The sequence below is a fragment of the Mandrillus leucophaeus genome, unplaced genomic scaffold (genome assembly GCF_000951045.1).
Source record: "Mandrillus leucophaeus isolate KB7577 unplaced genomic scaffold, Mleu.le_1.0 Scaffold582, whole genome shotgun sequence".
Classification (NCBI taxonomy): domain Eukaryota; kingdom Metazoa; phylum Chordata; class Mammalia; order Primates; family Cercopithecidae; genus Mandrillus; species Mandrillus leucophaeus.
In genome coordinates this window covers 1,072,649-1,091,452 of record NW_012106275.1, presented here as the reverse complement: position 1 = coordinate 1,091,452, position 18,804 = coordinate 1,072,649, and the positions used below count along the sequence as shown (strand labels likewise).

Genomic DNA, 18,804 nt, shown 5'->3' with positions numbered 1-18,804 from the left:
TCTTTAATACCAGCATGTTTTAAAAAATTGTTTTGATTTAGAACTTCTTAACAAGTCAAAGCTGGGAAGTGCTTTCTGTTCTGATGCAACAGAAGACACAGCAAATCGGATCTTCTGATTAATTGCATGAGAGCAAAGTCATCCACTTACTAAATTTCTGTTTGGTGCTGCCCTGAGATTGTTGGAAGATCATATTACTTCCTGCTCTGGCAACTCAGTGCAGCCCAACTGCAGTAGGACTGATCCCTCCCTAGGAGAAGGAGTTCTCCTTTCATCATCTTCCCCTTCTGTGCATGGCAGCCGCTTGAACTTGCCCCTCCAAGAGTCGAGGACAAGACCATCCCATGGAATGTGAGTACTCAGCTACAATGCAAGGTTGGGCAGTTTGAGATTTACTTACATATTTAACATCATTAAATTGCAAGTACCAAATGGCATGGAGGAAAAAGTTTCTCTCTTCTACAGGATATGTTTGTCCATTAAGATACAACCTAACTTACTTTTACCTTTGTAAAAAAGGTAAAATGTAATGTATTGCAATAATTAATATAGTGAGTTTCTTTCATGTAGAAAATGAACTGGTTTTTAAATAATTTAATGTTCTATATGTCGTCCTTAGTTGGGAATATTTTATTTGTATTTGAATATATTGCATCGTTCTATGACAATTTTCAGAAAGTTCTATGAGTTTGTACATGTGTTCTGAGTTTCAATAAGTTCTCTTGCCCTAATATAAGAATATTGTGTTCTTGTTGCGTTGATTTGCTGTTTGTTGTAATAATTACGGGAATTTTTCACCTTCCTTACTTTAATGTCTCAAACCGTTCCACCAAACAATGGCGTAAAATTTATTCTTGTGGTGGTGTTTCTTGTGAGTGACTAATTTTATGTAATTAAATCTGTTCATTTGTCCTGGGCTTTGTCACGTGTAGTTTGAAAAGTAATTTTTAAATAGTTTATTCCTTCATCTAACAGTAATAAGCCTAGTCACTCATTCTGGAAACTAATTATAATAAAAAATACTGGCCTCTCTGAGTCTTGCATTAGCAAAATGAATTAGCAACAAACATACAACTATCAAATGGGAAGCGTTTTGGAGCACCTTTGGTCTACCCAGTGGCCTACGAGATTGATCCTATGACGTGTTTTAAAATACATTTGTGTTCACACAGAGCAAGAAATGGGGGTTTGAGCCAGTAAAGCCCCACTGGGAAACGTCTCACAGGATTGCACCCTACATCTCTGGTTTTCATTGTTTCATTTTCTCCACTGACTATCCAAGTAGAGAAAACAGTTTTGAATTAAACAGCAATTGAGATCTTAATCTTCTGGTCTTACAAGGGCACACAACGTCTTTACCCAGGGGCACTTCACCAGGGAGACCAGAAAAGTACCAACTTGTACACTCTTTCTTTTCAAAAATAAGTACACACAGTACTAAGTGTACAAAACGGCATACCGTGAAAAATATATCTTCTTCCCCCAGGTCTCTCCCCCAGAGGCAATTGACGGTACTAATTTCTTATGCATTCTTCCAGAGATGTTCTATACATACAAAAACTACAAGCAAATGACATATAACCTCCCCCTTTTTTACAAGTGGTGTTGCATAGCATATCACCATTAGATTATTTTTTCACTTATTAACATTCAGTACCATAAAAACTCCTTACTATTTTTTATGACTGCATAGTATTCCACTGCATGAAGGTTCCAAATGCATTTCGCCATTTCTCAGTTGGTGCTATTCAAGCTGCTCCCAAGCATTCGTCATCACAAGCAGGACTGCGATGACTAACCTGCAGCATATATTGTTTCTAGATGTTCTGGAGCATCTTTAGGATAGATTCCTAGAGATAGAATTGCTGGGTCAAAGGTAAGTGCGTTTGTAATGCTCATAGATCTTGTCCGTGTGCCCTCCATATTGGTTGTATGAATTTACCAGCAATTATACAATTAAAATTCTCCTTGGAAAAAATGTCAAGTGTGGATGTGAACATTTATTTGTTGACATTTTTAAAATGCCAATCCTGACCCCCTGAAATGCAGAGGCACTTGTTTCTTTTCTTTTACAAGGTTGTTTTTTTTTTTTGGAGTCAAGTCCACGTCATTGCCACCTTTGCTCCCAATTTAAACACCTTTCTTCTAACCTGGACAAAAGAACAAAAAAGCGAATTTTTTGTCAGTTTATTCTGAAACACCATGAATTTGCAAATCCAATAGGTGACAAAATGCTTTCTAGTTATTATCTTTATTTGCTTTTTTCTTACATGAGTGATATTGAGAAGCTCTTCTTATGTTAAATATTCATTTTTTCCCTATGAACTATTTGTCCATATCTTTTGCACATTTTTATACCGCAGTTTTAAACTTTTTCTTACAGAACTGGAGGCTATTTAGAAAATCAGTAATATAAATTGCACTCTGTCATCTGCCTCTTGGTTTTATGGTATGAAATAGCTTAAATTTTTTTATGTCATTGAATTTGATTTATAGTTCTTCTTTTTTTCTTCTGAATTTTTGTTATGCTTAAAAGAATATTCCACCCTGAGATGATAAAGAAAAAATCTGCCATGCTGTACTCTAGTACTATAAATTGTTTCACTTTTTATGTTAAAATATTTGATTTATCTGGGCTGTTTTTTTTTAATTTGGACCGATTTATCTGGTCATATGGTGGGGAGATGGGGATCTAATGCTATTTTCCCCAATGCTACATATTGAATAATCCATCTTTTCCCACCGATCAGAAATGCTCCTTTATTAGCTAGCTGGCAAATTCTAATTCCTAGCTATTGATGCTGTTTTTACTCTGTTTCATTGGTCTGCTTGCCTGTGTTTTCGGCATCACACTATTTTAGCTGTCGTAGTTTTATTTTATTTATTTTTTATTTTTTAAGATGGAGTCTTGCTCAGTTGCCCAGGCTGGAGTGCAGTGGCCCGATCTTGGCTCACTGCAACCTCCGCCTCCTGGATTCAAACGATTCTCCTGCCTCAACCTCCCTAGTAGTTGGAACTACAGTCATGTGCCACCACGCCTGGTTAATTTTTGTATTTTTAGTAGAGACGGGGTTTCACCATTTTGGCCAGGATGGTCTCGAACTCCTGACCTCAGGTGATCTGCCTGCCTCAGCCTCCCAAAGTGGTGGTATTACAGGTGTGAGCCACCGTGCCCAGTGCTGTTGTAGTTTTATAGGGAGAGTTGTACCTGGTTCTGAAGAACACCCAACCCACACACTCTGCAAAGCCCAGCAAGTCCCAGCGGGGCTGTGTGCATATAAAGCATTCATTCATTGAAAAAAATGTAAATTAGTTTTGCTGGCTGGCTGATTTAAAATTTGTGGCTAGGCTAATTCATTAATCATTCTTTTTATTCAGATTTTTTTTTTCTAATTAGCCTTGATAGTTGATTTTTCTTTTTCTTTTTCTTTCTTTCTTTTTCTGTTTTCTGGTTTTTCTGGGTTTTTTTTAAATGGGGTCCCACGCTGGAATGTAACGGTGTGAACACAGCTCACTGCAGCCTCAACCTCCTGAGCTCAAGTGATCCTCCGGCCTCAGTCTCCTGAGTAGTTGGGACCACAGGCCTGCATACCACACATGGCTAATTTTTTTTATTTCTTGTAGAAACAGGGTCTTGTCACGTTGGCCAGGCTGGTCTCAACCTCCTGGGCTCAAGCAATCTCCCCACCTTAGCCTCCCAAAGTGCTGGGATTACAGGCATGAGACATCATGCCCGGCCAACAGTTGATTTTTCTAAATGAATAGTGCATTGATTTCACAAATAAATCCTGTTGTTGTTTGCATTGCAATTATGTTTGTGGTATAAATTATTTGGGGGATAACTGACATCTTTATGATGTTGTGTCTCCTATTCAAGAACTCAGTGTTTTTCTGGGCACAGTGGCTCATGCCTGTAATCCCAGTGCTTGGGAGGCTAAGGTGAGAAGAGCTCTTGAGACCAGGAATTCAAAACCAGCCTGGTCAACATGGTGAGACCCCATCTCTACAAAAAACAAAAAAAAAAGAGAAAAAAGAAAAAAATAGCCTGGCATGGTGCTGCATATCTATAGTTCCAGCTATTTGTGAGGCTGAGTCCGGAGGATCGATTGAGCCCAGGAGTTCGAGGCTGTAGTGAGCTGTGATCATGCCACTGCACTCCAGCCTGAGTGACAGAGCGAGACTCTGTCTCTCTAGCAAAAAACAAAAAGCAAAATAAACAACAAAACAACAACAACAACAACAAAAACATAGTGTTTTGGACTCCTTTGAGTTTTAAAAATATATTGACATACCTGTCGTTACACTCCTGCTCATGCCTCAGAGAAGGCCTCTTGAGCAGCGCCACATTTTCATGGACACGAGGGCTCCATTCTCCTTGGTGTGGCCAGGCAGCCCTCAGCCCAGGACGCTGGGTCTCATCTGGTCCTCTCTGTTTCTCAGGGGCCAAGTGGACTCCCCATGAAGCCTCCAACCAGACCCAGGCCAGCACCCTCCTGAGGCTCCTACTGGATGACCGCACGAAGGGGAGGAATGACACCAACTCCACCAGGGCTCTGAAGGTGCCAGATGGAACTAGCGCCGCCTGGTATATCCTCACCATCATCGGCATCTACGCGGTGATTTTCGTCTTCCGGCTGGCCAGCAACATTCTCAGAAAGAATGACAAGTCCTTAGAAGATGTTTATTACTCAAATCTGACCTCTGAACTCAAAATGAAAGGACTCCAGGGCAAGGTCGCCAAGTGTTCCTCACTGACCATTAGCAACAGAGCTGTGCTGCAGCCCTGCCAGGCCCACCTGGGGGCAAAGGGCGGGAGCAGCGGGCCCCAAACCGCAACCCCAGAGACCCCCTGAGAGTCAAGGCCAGGAGGCCTTCCCCAGGATGGCCCCAGACTTCTTGGAGGGGAGCAGCTTTGGGTTTATTTGGAGCCCTTGAGTGGGGCTGCGGGTGCATCGCTGACCAGGGGTGCTTCTGGCTGCTAGTTTGTGACCAGAGCCAGCCACCCAGTTCCTCCTCAGGCTTCCAGGTGCTTCGAGAAGACAGAGCAGGGCAGCGGTTTCTAGCCAAATTCAATCTTCACTGGCAAAGCCCGTGCTCTGGGGAAGGGCACTGTTCCACTGTTCTCGAGGAATCCGGAGACTCCTGGGGTCATACAAAGAGGTGGCTCCTTGTCATGGAAAGAAGAGTGAATTTGGAGTCGAATGTCCTGGGTTAAAATTCAACTTCTGGGGCGTCACATAAACTGAGCAGCTAGTTCCTCACTTGGAACATCTAGGGTTTGGGGACAGATGGTTTTAAAAGGCTATTTTATTTGAAAGACTCTGGCTTGAATATAGGACCAAAGTTGTTAATGTCAGAAGTTGGAAGTTCTTCATTTTCATTGAAAGAATTAGGTACGTCAAAAAAAAGCACTGGAGCTGGGTGTAGTGGCTCATGCCTGTAATCCCAGTGTTTAGGGACCCTGAGGCAGTAGGATCCCTTGAGCCTAGAAGATTGAGTGCAGCCTGGGCAACCTAGACAGACCCTGTTTTTTTGAGACGGAGTTTTGCTCTTGTTGCCAGGCTGGAGTGCAATGGCACAATCTCAGCTCACTGCAACCTCTGCCTCCTGGATTCAAGCAATTCTCCTACCTCAGCCTCCTGAGTAGCTGGGACTACAGGCATGTGCCACCACGCCTGGCTAATTGTTTTGTATTTTTAGTAGAGACGAGGTTTCACCATTTTGGCCAGTCTGGTCTTGATCTCCTGACCTTGTGATCCACCCGTCTTGGCCTCCCAAAGTGCTGGGATGACAGGCATGATCCACCGCACCCGGGCATGTGCCTGTGGTCCCAGGTACTTGAGAGACTGAGGTGGGAGGATTGCTTGAACTTGGGAAGTTGAGGTTGCAGTAAGCTGTGATCATGCCACTGCACTCGAGCTTGGGTGACAGAGTGAGACCCTGTCTCAAAAAATAATAATAATAATAATTTTTTTAAAGAAAAAAAGCATTAATTTTGGAGTCAGAAGAACCAAACTCTAGTCTGGATTTGATTATCAACCACTCCAGTGTCCTTTCACACATCACTTCGCTTCTCTAGAACTCAGTTTCCGTACAGATAAAATGAGGCTAATGATGTCAGATCTGCCAACCTTACCAAGTAGATGAGATCTAATGAAACCATACATGTGAATGAATTTTGAAAAGTAAAACAAGTATGTAAATATAAGCCTTGTTGTGGTGAGTGGTGATGGTGGTGACTGGTGGTGCTAGGCGATGCCAATGGTTTTGGTGGTGGCGATGGTTTATGTTGATGGTGGTGTTGGTGTTGGTGATGTTATTGGTGGTGGTTATGATGTTGATGATGGTGGTTGATGTTGGCATTGAAGGTGGTGGTCATGATGCTATTCTGAAACAGGAAATGACTAACTCATTGACAATTAGTCTGTAAGCAATGGCTGTGTTGTTTTGTTCTACAAGAGAATTCCATCTGCATGTCAGTTGATGACCTGTGCTATCAATTGAATCCATGAGATTTCCCATGTGGACATTCTTAGATTTCCTTACATTACATACCATATGCTTCACTCAAATGTTTTACAAATACTTGTTACTTAAATACTTTTCTTTGTCTAAAAAAGAAATAAGATCTTGTCTAGATGACTGATTAACTTAGGGAGATTCTGATTAACAGAATTTCTACAAGTGGCTTTCAGCAGGCAAAAAGAAAATTATATTTTGTACCAATTTATATAAAGTTCATCTAGTTCAGCTTCTGGAGATGTCCCTGGGGCTAGAGATGAAATATCTTTTTCCTGTCCACAGACAGTGGTCTGCAGTTCACCCCATGAACTCATAATGGTCGGAATTAAACTCCGAGCTTTGTTTATGGAGGGTGAGATATATTTCCAAGTATTTCTTTTTCTTTTCACATTTTCCACATCATTACCATCATCATTGTCGTTGTCACCATTGTCATCATCCTACAGGTTGAAAACGAAGCGTTAGTTTATTTATATAGTTTATATAGTCTTTATGCATATGTTTGAGATGCTTACAGGGCAGAGCAAAACAGGAGACACAAGGGTAGACAAAAATGTAATCCACAGTCATAGGAATGCAGAATGCATTCAAATCGGGCTGAATGGCCAGAACTTAGGTGAATCTGAGGATAGGAAGAGTGAATTGGCACAATCCCCCCTTGTTGGTTGGCCCTGCAGCATGCATTTCCCCCTCCCCTAATCCAGCTGCCCCGAATTTTCATTTGAGGACCCATACAGCTCTAGGGAAGTTGAAACTACCCCCAGTTCAAGAATTGGAATAAGTTTCAACATGAGAAAGCTGACTGAAAATAATTTTTTAAAAATAATAAGAATAAGTGTTTTAAGAAGTGGGAATAAGAGGCCTAGATTGATCCAGTCATTGCATCCCATCTCCTGGCCTCATTGCTTGGGACCAGGATGGACACCTGACCTAAGCGACACAACCCAATAAGAATGACCAGAAGGGCCGGGCGCGGTGGCTCAAGCCTGTAATCCCAGCACTTTGGGAGGCCGAGACGGGCGGATCACGAGGTCAGGAGATCGAGACCATCCTGGCTAACACGGTGAAATCCCGTCTCTATTAAGAAATACAAAAAACTAGCCGGGCGAGGTGGCGGGCGCCTATAGTCCCAGCTACTCGGGAGGCTGGGGCCGGAGAATGGCGTGAATCCGGGAGGCGGAGCTTGCAGTGAGCTGAGATCCGGCCACTGCACTCCAGCCTGGGCGACAGAGCGAGACTCCATCTCAAAAAAAAAAAAAAAAAAAAAAAAAGAATGACCAGAAGAACTTTAATGCGGAATTCTGGAACAAAAAGGCTTTCTCTTGCTCTGGATGCTGTTAAAAGCAGATCTGAGCCTGGAATTGTTACGGGAATGGGATCCTGATCCAGACCCCAAGGGAGGGTTCTTGAATCTTGCACAAGAAAAAATTCAGGGCAAGTCCATAAAGTAAAGTGAAAGCAAGTTTATCAAGAAAGTAAAGAAACAAAAGACTGGCTGCTCCATAGGCAGAGCAGCAGTAGGGGCTGCTTGACTGAGTACACTGTGGTTATTTCTTGATTGTATGCTAAACAAGGGGTGGATTATTCGTAGATTTTCCAGGAAAGGGCCAGGGATTTCTCAGAACCCTCAGTTCTTTTAGACTACATAGGGTCTCCTTTTAGACCGTATAGGGTAACTTCTGGACATTGCCATGGCATTTGTAAGCTGTCATGGCACTAGTAGAAGTGTCTTTTACCACGCTAATGCATTACAATTAGCATATAATGAGCAGTGAGGACAACCAGAGGTCACTTTTATCACCTCTGATAAAGATTTTGGCTGACTTCTTTATTGCATCCTGTTTTATCAGCAGGGTCTTTGTGGCCTGTATCTTGTGATGCCAGTCCTGCTGGCCTCCTGTCTCACCCTGTGACTAAGAATGCCTACCCTCCTGGAATGCCGCCCAGCAGGTCTCATCCTCATTTTACACAGCCTTTAATTAAGATGGAGTCGCTCTGGTTCGAAAACCTCTGACAGAATTGCTGGATTCATTTTGCCACCACGAAGAAATCCAACTTGAAGGCAAAAAAAAAAACAAAACAAAAAACAAACAAACAAACAAAAACCAGCATCTAGAGGGGAGCAGAATGAGGAAATTACAGAGACCACAGCCTGTACCAACTGTACCCAGAGCCTTCATTTACCACCGGAGTTTTTGTTTCTGAACCCATGAGTTCTTTTTATTAAGTCTGTTGGAGCTTGGCTTTTGTTCCTCACAACCAAAAATATCCTAAATGATACCATTGGATAAATGATTTCCTGAAGGAAGTGGGCCTTGGAGTCAAATTTGAAAAGAGAAGATGTGTGATGTGCTGTGTGGGAGGCCGGGATCACTTTTTTCCACCAAGATTTTTATATTTATAGGCTTTTATATTTATAGGGGAAAAAACAGATTCAGTGCACTTCTTACTGTAGCTCAGTGATCACTTGTAGGACTTCTCATTGTTTGACCTCTCAAAGAGCACTCAGTGAGACTCTATACTATTTAATCCTCACCGCTGACTGTCAGTAGACTGCCATGGAAACTTCAAGGATGCCTGCCCTGTTAGACATGTGGTTAGAGACTGGTTCCAAAGGTATCTCGCAAAGAGCAAAAGCCACTGTCTTCCTGTTGGCGCCCAAACACAGGTGCATGAGCTCCAAGGACGCCTTCCTAGGCCACCTCTCTGCTGCCTGATCTAAACTCTCTCCCTTTCTGGAAGCTGGTCTGAGAGTCTGCCTTGGAGATGTGTTGGATGGGAACTATGGGTGTGTAGGCTCCATTGTGAGCAATACTGATGAGAAATAGTCCCAAGTAGTATGGATATTTTGCGTAAAGCCCCTGAAATCTGACATGCTCAGGGTCAGAACCATGAACCACTGTCTTGACAAACCCCATGTACATGGACTAATAGGGAAGGTGTGGGCACCATGGCGTTAGTATTCAACCGGAGAGTGGGAAAGAGATTTGCATGTGCTACCAGCCCTGAAGGAGACAGTGACAGAACACACTGATCTCAACATTCCAGACACCTACTGTCTTTGTCCCTATGTAAGTTTCCCCTCAAGACTTAGGGGATCAGGTCAGATAAAGGCCTTCCTCTGAAATGGAAATTATTGAAAATCGATAAGGAAGTCATCCAGGAATGACTTCCTCCGGGGATCTGTGGTTGACGGTACCAGGGTTTGTGCTAAACCAAATCAAGGTAACTAAAGCTTCCCCAGGTGATTGTAACCCACTTCCTAAATAAAACTTGCATCAACTCGGTTGCATTACAATTTGATTTTTCCTGTGTGATATACTCATCACATTTCTAAAAAATGATTTAAAGAAAGAATTTAGAGACTAAATTCTTGGTATTTATGCATCTCTTCCTGGAGTCACAGGTGGGCTCTGATTCTCATAGCCAATTACCTTGATTTCTACCAGAGCAGAAGAATGCCAGCTTATTCTTCAAATACAGTTAGTGTTCTGTTGGCAATTACAGAAAAGAGCTCTACCTAGCCCATGCAAGTGTGTGTGTGTGTGTGTGTGTGTGATTTTGGGGAAGGCAACTGAGGTAGCTCACAGAATTAGAAGGACAGCAGCTCCTCCCAGCCTCAGGAAGGGGAGGGGTTAGTCTGTCATGAGGCTTTCACTTGGTGGCCCCAGTTGGAGAACCTCACTAGGATTCTCCCAAAAGACAGCTCAGCTCCCATGTCTGCCTCTTGTTTCAGATCTCAGAGTGAGGACATTGCAGTGGATCAGAGAAGAGCAGGTGTGTAGGTGGCCCAGGGAATGGAGTGATCTGATTGGCTGAGGCTGAGTCATGGGCCCCCTCCTACAGGGCATCAAAGTCTTTGAAGAAAATGCCAATTAAAAGCACTGTTGGCTGGGCACAGTGGCTCACGCCTGTAATCCCAGCACTTTGGGAGGCCAAGGTGGGCAGATCACTTGAGGTCAGGAGTTCGAGACCAGTCTGACCAACATAGTGAAACCCTGTCTCTACTAAAAATGCAAAAATTAGCTGGGTATGGTGGCAGGCGCCTGTAATCCCAACCACTCAGGAGGCTGAGGCAGGAGAACCACTTGAACCTGAGAGGCGGAGGTTGCAGTGAGCCAAGATTGCGCCACTGCACTCCAGCCTGGGCGACAGAGCGAGACTCCATCTCAAAAGCAAAAACAAAAACAAAAACAAAAAGCACTGTTGCTCAGATATCACTCCCTCTGTGAAATCTTCTTGATCCCTAAGGCAGAACTACTTGTTCCTCCAGGGCTTCTGTAGCACTTTGTAAACATTTGGATGGATCAAAGAGAGAAAATTTTATTCAACAGAATTTTTCCAAGGACGGGACATTTGTTTGCCAAGTGTTTGGTACAGGAAGTGAGACCTGCACAGTTTTGGTACAGGAAGGGCCCATGAATGTGGGCGGAACTATTCCACAGGAGACAAGGAGAAGCTGTTCTCTGGAGGGAGGGAAAGGAGAGGGAGAGGTGGTTTAGGGATCTGCAGGATGGCAGAATACATCCAGAAATGTCTTTCGTATCATTTCCCCACCACTGCCTCAAGCCCTGATCTTCTACAATTTTATGAAACTCATGGGATAAACGCTTGACATGAGTGGGCTAGAAGCCAGCAAAGGGACGTAGGGATGTGCCCAGACACATACAGGTGGAGTGGAAGCAACAGGCAGATGGGGGGTGTCAGGAACAGAAATGCTTTCCTGGGGTAACCTAGTTAGGTTTAGTTTAAGCTAATCAGGAAGTAACCAGAGTCATGGGGAGGCTGTAAAACTGAGGCAGGGACCAGATTTCACCGAATCATTGTAGAATGAGGACAAGGATGAAGGAGGGGTGGAGGTAGGTGCTTGCTGGCGGCACCTTGATATGGTTTGGCTGTGTCCCTACTCAAATCTCATCTTGAACTGTAGTTCTCATAATCCTCACGTGTCGTGGGAGGGACCTGGTGGGAGGTAATTACCTCCATGCTGTTCTCGTGATAGTGAGTGAGTTCTTACAAGATCTGATGGTTTTATAAGGGGCTTTCCCCCCTTTGCTCTTCAATTCTCCTTCCTGCCATCATGCGAAGAAGGATATGTTTGCTTCCTTTTCTGCCATGATTGTAAGTCTCCTGAGCCTCCTCAGTCATGAGGAACTGTGAGTCGACTAAGCCTCTTTCCTGTATAAATTATAAAAAAGTCTCAGGATGTCTTTATTGACAGCATGAGAACAGACTAATACACACCCGAAAAGAAGAACACTTATCACATAACGCTGCAAATACAGGTCGGCAGTGTGTTCCCCACTGAACCAGAAGAATATGGCTTTTAAGAATAAAAGGTATCTTATTGATCAATTGATCAACAATATCTTATTGATCTTGACCCACTTATTGCAAAACACACAATAAATATTTGCAACTGTTCTTTTAAAAATAGCAATACCCATTTAAAAATAATGAAATCCAGGCTTGGTGTGTACCAGGCACTAAGTGCGCTGCATGCGTCTCCCCGCTTGCCAGTTGCCCATCCCCTGCACCCCCGTGCTCCTTGCTTGCCTCTCTTTTGGCACCCAAAAACGAAGCTGGAGGCAGAAACCATACGGTCACTTGAACAGAGGAAGTTTCCTGTAAAGAAATGATTAAGCTTGGTGAGAAAGAAACTATAAAGATACAAAGAGAACTCTCAAGGGTTCCCTAAGGCTCAGTACCCAAGGAAGGACCAACTCGGCTCCCCAAGGCTAGGCTTCAGACATCTTTAGAGAAGATGTGATTGCAGCCACTGGCCAGAGAGAAGGTTCACAGGTGGCCGGGGCCACAGTTGGCCCACAGTCCCCAGGCAGCTGGTCCTCTAGTGCACAGGAGCAACAAGACTGGTAGATGGGTGACTAGAGAGAGCCAGGGTGCTGGGAACTCATTCGCTGATGGGGTGGCCGGGAGGTTGCTGTGCGCCTCGCCCATGGTACACAGGGCCCATGGCACACAGGGCCCATGGCACACCCCTCCAGGACAGAGCCCCGGTGAGGCTGTGGTGTGGCACTTGCAGGAGTCAGGGCACTGGGCATGTGCCATGGACTGAATGCTTTTGTCCTTTGTCCCCCGAAATCCACGTGTTAAAGCCTTAATCCCCAATGTGATAGTATGGAGGTGAGATTTAGATGAGGTTTCGGGAGGTTTAGATGAGGTGGCAATGGCAGGGCCCCCATAATGGGATCAGTGCCCTTCCAGGAAGAGACACCAGACCCCCCATCTCTCTGCACCATGTGAGGACACAGCACAAAGTGTCCTTCTCGTGAACCGGGAAGCAGGTCCTCACCGGGTACTGAATCTGCCAACACCTTGATCTCAGACTTCCAGCTTCCAGAACTGTGAGAGAGAAATGTATGTTGCCTAAGCCATTTGTTCTAACAGCCCAAACTGACTAAGACACTCACCAAAGAAAAAGCAGCGCTGGACATGTGTTACAGGCAGCAAGACTGATTCCCTCCGACTCCTGCAGCAGCGGGAGAGATTCCAGTACCAACCAAGCTCAATCCCAACTGAGAAAACGGTGACCGAGGTCTTCAAAGAGAGAACAGAAAGGGATCAAAAAGGGACTTGAGGGGAAATGAAAAACGGAACACAGGGGCCATGTGGAAATGGAAACTTCCAGAAGGGTGAGAGGAGAACTACTGAAAATGGTTTAGCAGGGTGAGCTGGACGAGGTGCATTTTGTGGTTTGGCTGCATTGCAAAGTCTTGAGCCAAGGGTCAACCAGGGCTGGGGTCACCTTTGGGGACGCAGCTTAGTGCAGGTGGAAGCCAGGCTACAGTTTGGTGAAGCCTCTCAGCACAGTGTTGGGGCGAGTCATTGTGCTCTGTGGAGTTCCCAGTTCACTGGCAGCTCACTGGCAGGGCAAGTGTGGTCTGAGGGTGCACTGTCCATGTCAAGCAGGCATGCAGGGAAGCCGGGGTGCAGACAGCCTGCTGGGGGCAGGGCAGTGGGCGGCCTGGGGTGCCTTGGGTCCCCTCAGCAGGGTCATGGGAAACAGCCTCCAGGCTGCACAGTGGTGGACAGCAGTGCTGGCTCCCCCTGTACCTGCCCACCAGCCTTGGCCCTCCTAGGCCCTGACGGGTCATTTCCTGCTGCTCGGTGACTGCACAACAGCCCTGGCCCAGGAAACCCTATAAACTTCTTCAGCTATTTCTCCAGGAGAAGACAGAGTGCCAATGGACTACTACAGTGCAGGGCAATTGAGCAAACGTGGAGGTGAACTGGGGTCCCACGGGAGCAGGGAGGAGGGGCCAGGGACCCCTGGCCAGAAATAGGAAAGCAGTAATGGAAGGGAGGGCTCAGGAGAGGGAGTGCCCATCTCAGAGCCTTTCAGGAACCTGGCATTTAATAAATGCCTCCTATGGAGGGAAGGATTCAGGGCAGATCACTTCTAGAAGGGGTCACGGCCTCTCTAGGTTCTGCATGGGCCACAGCATATGTACAGTCCCCACAAGCTAGACTCCTCCTCCCAGGCCTGGTATGGAGGGAACATAAGTATGTGATGGAGGAGAGTCTTCCACAGGCTATGAACTCTTTGTAAAAAGAAACCAACAAACAAAACAAAACAAACAAAAAAACAGCATGCATGAGATGTTGGGGGCTTAGGACAGTATCTTACCACAGAACTGAAACATTGGTGGATAAAGCTCAGCACAGGCAGGAAAAGAGCTGTAGCTCATCCACCATCAGCATTAGCAATGTAATTAGACACAGTGGAAAATCAATGAAGTAAAACCAACCAGCAGGATTATGTTGTTGAGCCTCCAGTAAAAGTCTTCAGTGTCCAATAAAGCCATATCGTTTTGATGACATGAATTTCTGTGTTGCTTTTCTGTTTGCTCAAAATCCTGAAATTCTTTGGGGTGTATTATCAATGTCATTATTCTTTGCCAGGGAGATGCTGAGCTGTCTTCCCTGAAGCAGTGTTCTTCCTGGGTTGTTTGAAACCCTGATTGTCACGTGCCTTCTGTCCTAAGCTGCCACCAAGGCCCAGACAAGCACTGCCATGCATGTGTCTCTTTATTAATACATAGTACAGCAGGGAGCTGCCCCTCTCCCAGTCAGGCAGGGCCGCTTATCCCACACCCCCTGCCTTGCAAGCACACTTAGCGTGGAGTATATTAGGAAGTTTAATTAGCAGAAAATAAATAAAGTAGGGATCCCAGCTTGAGCCCAGGCTGTCCCCTGCTGGGGTGGGACATGTCTGAACAGTGTTGATGAGAATTTTATGAAGGACGCATCTCCTAGAGGAAAGGACATGGAGAGAAGTAAGTTTGATTCCCTCTCAGAGGAACCTGAGTGCCTAGAAGTCCAAGCAAGAATCTTGAGATGTATCTGGGGGTGGGGGTGCTTAGGTCACGAGCACACTCGTGAACTCTGGTAATGGGGCAGAGCATGGAATGTGCCAACTGGTTTAAGCCTGGAGCAGGACTTGAAGTGGCTTCCTCCAAAAGAACCTGAGTTCCGTGGAAGATGGATGAACATCTGAACGACTCAGGGCACTGCTGGGGAAATGGAAGCAGACAGGCAGCGCTTACCATTTGAGGTGCAATATGGAGAGAGGATAACCAATGTTTAACAAGCTCCATCAAATACTGGGTGTGTCAACACGTGCCAGCCCCAGGATGCTCTTAGAAACTCTATGAGGGGAGTATAATTAGAGGACTGAGGCTCAGAGAGGTTAAGAAATGTGTGTATTGTCACACAGCTAGCAAGAAGTTCAGGAAGCTAGGTCTAACAGATTCCAAGCCTCATGTGATGTTTCCATTAGGTATTTGTCCAAAAAACACTTTGCCTTCAAGGTAAGGAGTGGAAAGGCTACTCGTATAGGGGCGTGGTGTCCTCGCAGCCCACAGCTCAGGGCCAGACTGTAAGAAGACCAATGTGTGTCCCGTCTCTGCCACCTCCTGTCTGTGTGGCCTCAAGACCCTCCACTAGAAGGGTGGCCGAAGTATCACTCCAGGCCTGGTGTCCTGATTCTTGAACAGCTGTCTAGGGTGTGCAAGCCAGCACCTCCCCTTTTCTACTCCCTCGATAGATGGATGTAGCTAGACTCTTGCTTTGTGAGAACAGAGGCCCCCGAGAGCCTTATTCTCCGTCTATATAACTCAAACACTTTGTATAAGTCAGGGTGAGCTGGTTTTGTCATGAAAAGCAACCACCCCAGACTCTCAGTGGCTGCAGACGGCTGACTTTCTTTCTTTCCCCCACCGCATGTGTGCAGCAGGTCCTCTGGGGGCTGTGCTCCGAGATCAGGTTGCTCCCGCAGACCCTCTGGAAACATTGCCATTCTCTGCGCTGGAGGGACGAGTCCCTGAGTATCTCACCTGGACAATGAAATGCTCCAGCCTGGGAGAGGCATGCATCACGTCCGTCCACCACTCATTGGCTAGAATAAGCCCATGGCTCCTCTCAACCGTGAGGGGCAGGGACGTCCCATCCCACCGGCGCCTGGAAGGCTGACAGCCAAAAGTTGGGGGAACAGTACTCATCGCTGTCACAGAGTGGAACCAGTTCCGAGACTCTCAAGCCATTTTTTGAGAGCAAGGGGAAGCCTAATCTCATTCCCTATTTTCTATCTTTTTTACTTATATAAACCCAAACCTCTCTTTATTGAAACATCTCTCTCCATATGTCTATTTTAAAACGTCTCCTCTGTATGTCTATGTGAGAAAAAAAAATGTGTTATATTCCTTTCAAAACCAACCCCGAGGCTCTGGGAGCACTGATGTTCTCCACCCACAGCTCCCCACCAGCCCCTGGTTCTAGGACAGGGGTTCTCACCTTGGCTTCCCCATAGAATCACCTGGAAGCTTGTAAAAATCCCATGGATGCCAGGCCTCACCCCAGGCCAATTCTGTCAGAACCATTGAGCTGCTGCCAGGCAGAAGCAGCTGCGTGAAGCTCCCAGGTGATGCCTGGATGGGCCCAGGTTGAGTCTGCTGTTCTGGGCGAGCCCTGAAGCAGCTTCCAGCTCCGGGGTTGCCTCTTTCTTTCCCAGGTGAGGGCCCAGGAGAAGCCAGAGATGGGGGTTTGGCTCAACAAACCAGGAGCTGAGGAAGGTCGAAGAGAATTGGGTGATTATCCTGACTCATGATTCCAGCTCCTTCCCAGTGATGGGAGCTGGGAATGCCGTGGGAAGTAGGTGTGGGAGGGGTGCCCGGGGGGAGGGGTGCCCGGGTGTGCTGTCACTCGTTGCCAGACCAGAGCTTGGCTGCTGAGGAAACAGGAAGTGCATCAGGAGCTGAGTTTTGCTCAAGTCCCGGATATTCACAATTCACACGGACACATGCACACATTCACACATGCATTTGCACATCCCCATAAGCATACACACAGACACACCTGTCTCTTATACACATCTAGATGTGTATAAGAGACAGAAGCAAGCCAATCACTGAGACAATAAATATTGCCAGGGAAGAAGGTTTTAATTGAGTGATGCTGCCCAGGAGATGGAGCTCAGTCTCAAATCCATCTTCTGGACCGACTAAAATTAGGAGTTTATATAGCAGGGAAGAGATGTAACAGGAACTCGGGAGGGGTAAGGAAGCAGTCATGATGAATGCAGGGCCCGACGGCTCATTGTCTAGACAAGATGATCTGGTGAGTGTCAGTTCTCTGATACTTTTTGAGAGGACTTGGGCTCCTTTCCTGAGGAAGGAATTCAGATAAAACAAATTTAAGTTTCAAGCTTTAAGACCAGAAGGGTCAATATCCAAAACAAAAACAAAAACTGTCTATGAGATTATTGGTTGGTTTCATTCTTTTTTTTTTTCCAGATTTTTTTTTCCATGAAAAAATGTTTTTAAAAGAATCTCTTTCATAGGAAAAAAAGCAACTGGGGATCTTCTCCTGTTTGGCGAGGAGATAAGGGGCTGTGGCCCTCTCCTCCCGAGCAGCTTGTCTGGCAAATGGGGGGATGATGTTGGTCTCAAGTCCAAGGATGGCAACAAGAACGAACTAAGACATGACATGTAAAGGGGTCAGGGCTACTCCCCACACTAGGTGCTCCAAAATATTCTTACTTACCCCAGGTGCTGAACAGAGTGGGGGCTTTGTGACCTCATGTGGCTGGCTCATTTCACTGGAAGCATTATTCTGAAACCAAGTTTGGAGACTATGGGAAAGTCTGACACACACATGCTCATACACAGACGGTGGCAGCATCGTCCGCTGAGATGCACAGCAGGCATAATTTGGCTGGTTGCCTGTGGGTTTGTTCTCTGAGGGTTTGTTATCTGTGGGTTTGTTGTCTATAGGTTTGTTCTCTGCGGGTTTGTTGTCTGTGGGTTTGTTGTCTGTGGGTTTGTTGTCTATAGGTTTGTTCTCTGCGGGTTTGTTGTCTGTGGGTGTGTTCTCTGCAGGTTTGTTGTCTGTGGGTGTGTTATCTATAGGTTTGTTCTCTGTGGGTTTGTTATCTGTGGGTGTGTTATCTATAAATTTGTTCTCTGTGGGCTTGTAGTCTGTGGGTTTGTTGTCTGCAGGTTTGTTGTCTGTGGGTTTGTTGTCTATGGGTTTGTTGTCTGTGGGTTTGTTGTCTATGGGTTTGTTGTCTGTGGGCTTGTAGTCTGTGGGTTTGTTCTCTGTGAGCTTGTAGTCTGTGGGTTTGTTGTCTGTGGGTTTGTTGTCTGTGAGATTGTTCTCTGTGGGTTTGTTCTCTGTGGGTTTGTTCTCTGTGGGTTTGTTGTCTGTGGGTTTGTTGTCTGTGAGATTGTTCTCTGTGGGTTTGTTCTCTGTGGGTTTGTTGTCTGTGGGCTTGTAGTCTGTGGGTTTGTTCTCTGTGGGCTTGTTCTCTGTGGGCTTGTAGTCTGTGGGCTTGTAGTCTGTGAGATTGTTCTCTGTGGGTTTGTTCTCTGCGGGCTTATTGTCTGTGAGATTGTTCTCTGTGGGTTTATTCTCTGTGGGTTTGTTCTCTACGGGCTTATTGTCTGTGGGCTTGTAGTCTGTGGGTTTGTTGTCTGTGGGTTTGTTGTCTGTGGGTTTGTTGTCTGTGGGTTTGTTCTCTGTGGGCTTGTTGTCTGCGGGTTTGTTGTCTGTGGGTTTGTTGTCTGTGGGTTTTTCTCTAAGGATTTATTGTCTGTGAGTTTGTTGTCTATGCGTCTTTTCTTTGGTCTCTGTGGGTTTGTTCTCTACGGGCTTATTGTCTGTGGGCTTGTAGTCTGTGGGTTTGTTGTCTGTGGGTTTGTTGTCTGTGGGTTTGTTCTCTGCGGGTTTGTTGTCTGTGGGTTTGTTGTCTGTGGGTTTTTCTCT

At 45.7% G+C, this 18,804-nt stretch overlaps 1 protein-coding gene across 1 annotated transcript; it reads left to right on the top strand.

Annotated features, from left to right (window-relative positions):
* Nucleotides 1-217: 217 nt before the first annotated feature.
* Nucleotides 218-5,356, top strand: LOC105553162. Its single transcript, XM_011999134.1, has 2 exons — nt 218-351; nt 4,441-5,356. Exons 1-2 carry the CDS (start codon nt 345-347, stop codon nt 4,851-4,853), a joined length of 420 nt encoding a protein of 139 aa, XP_011854524.1. The 5' UTR covers nt 218-344; the 3' UTR covers nt 4,854-5,356.
* The last annotated feature ends 13,448 nt before the right edge of the window (nt 5,357-18,804 follow it).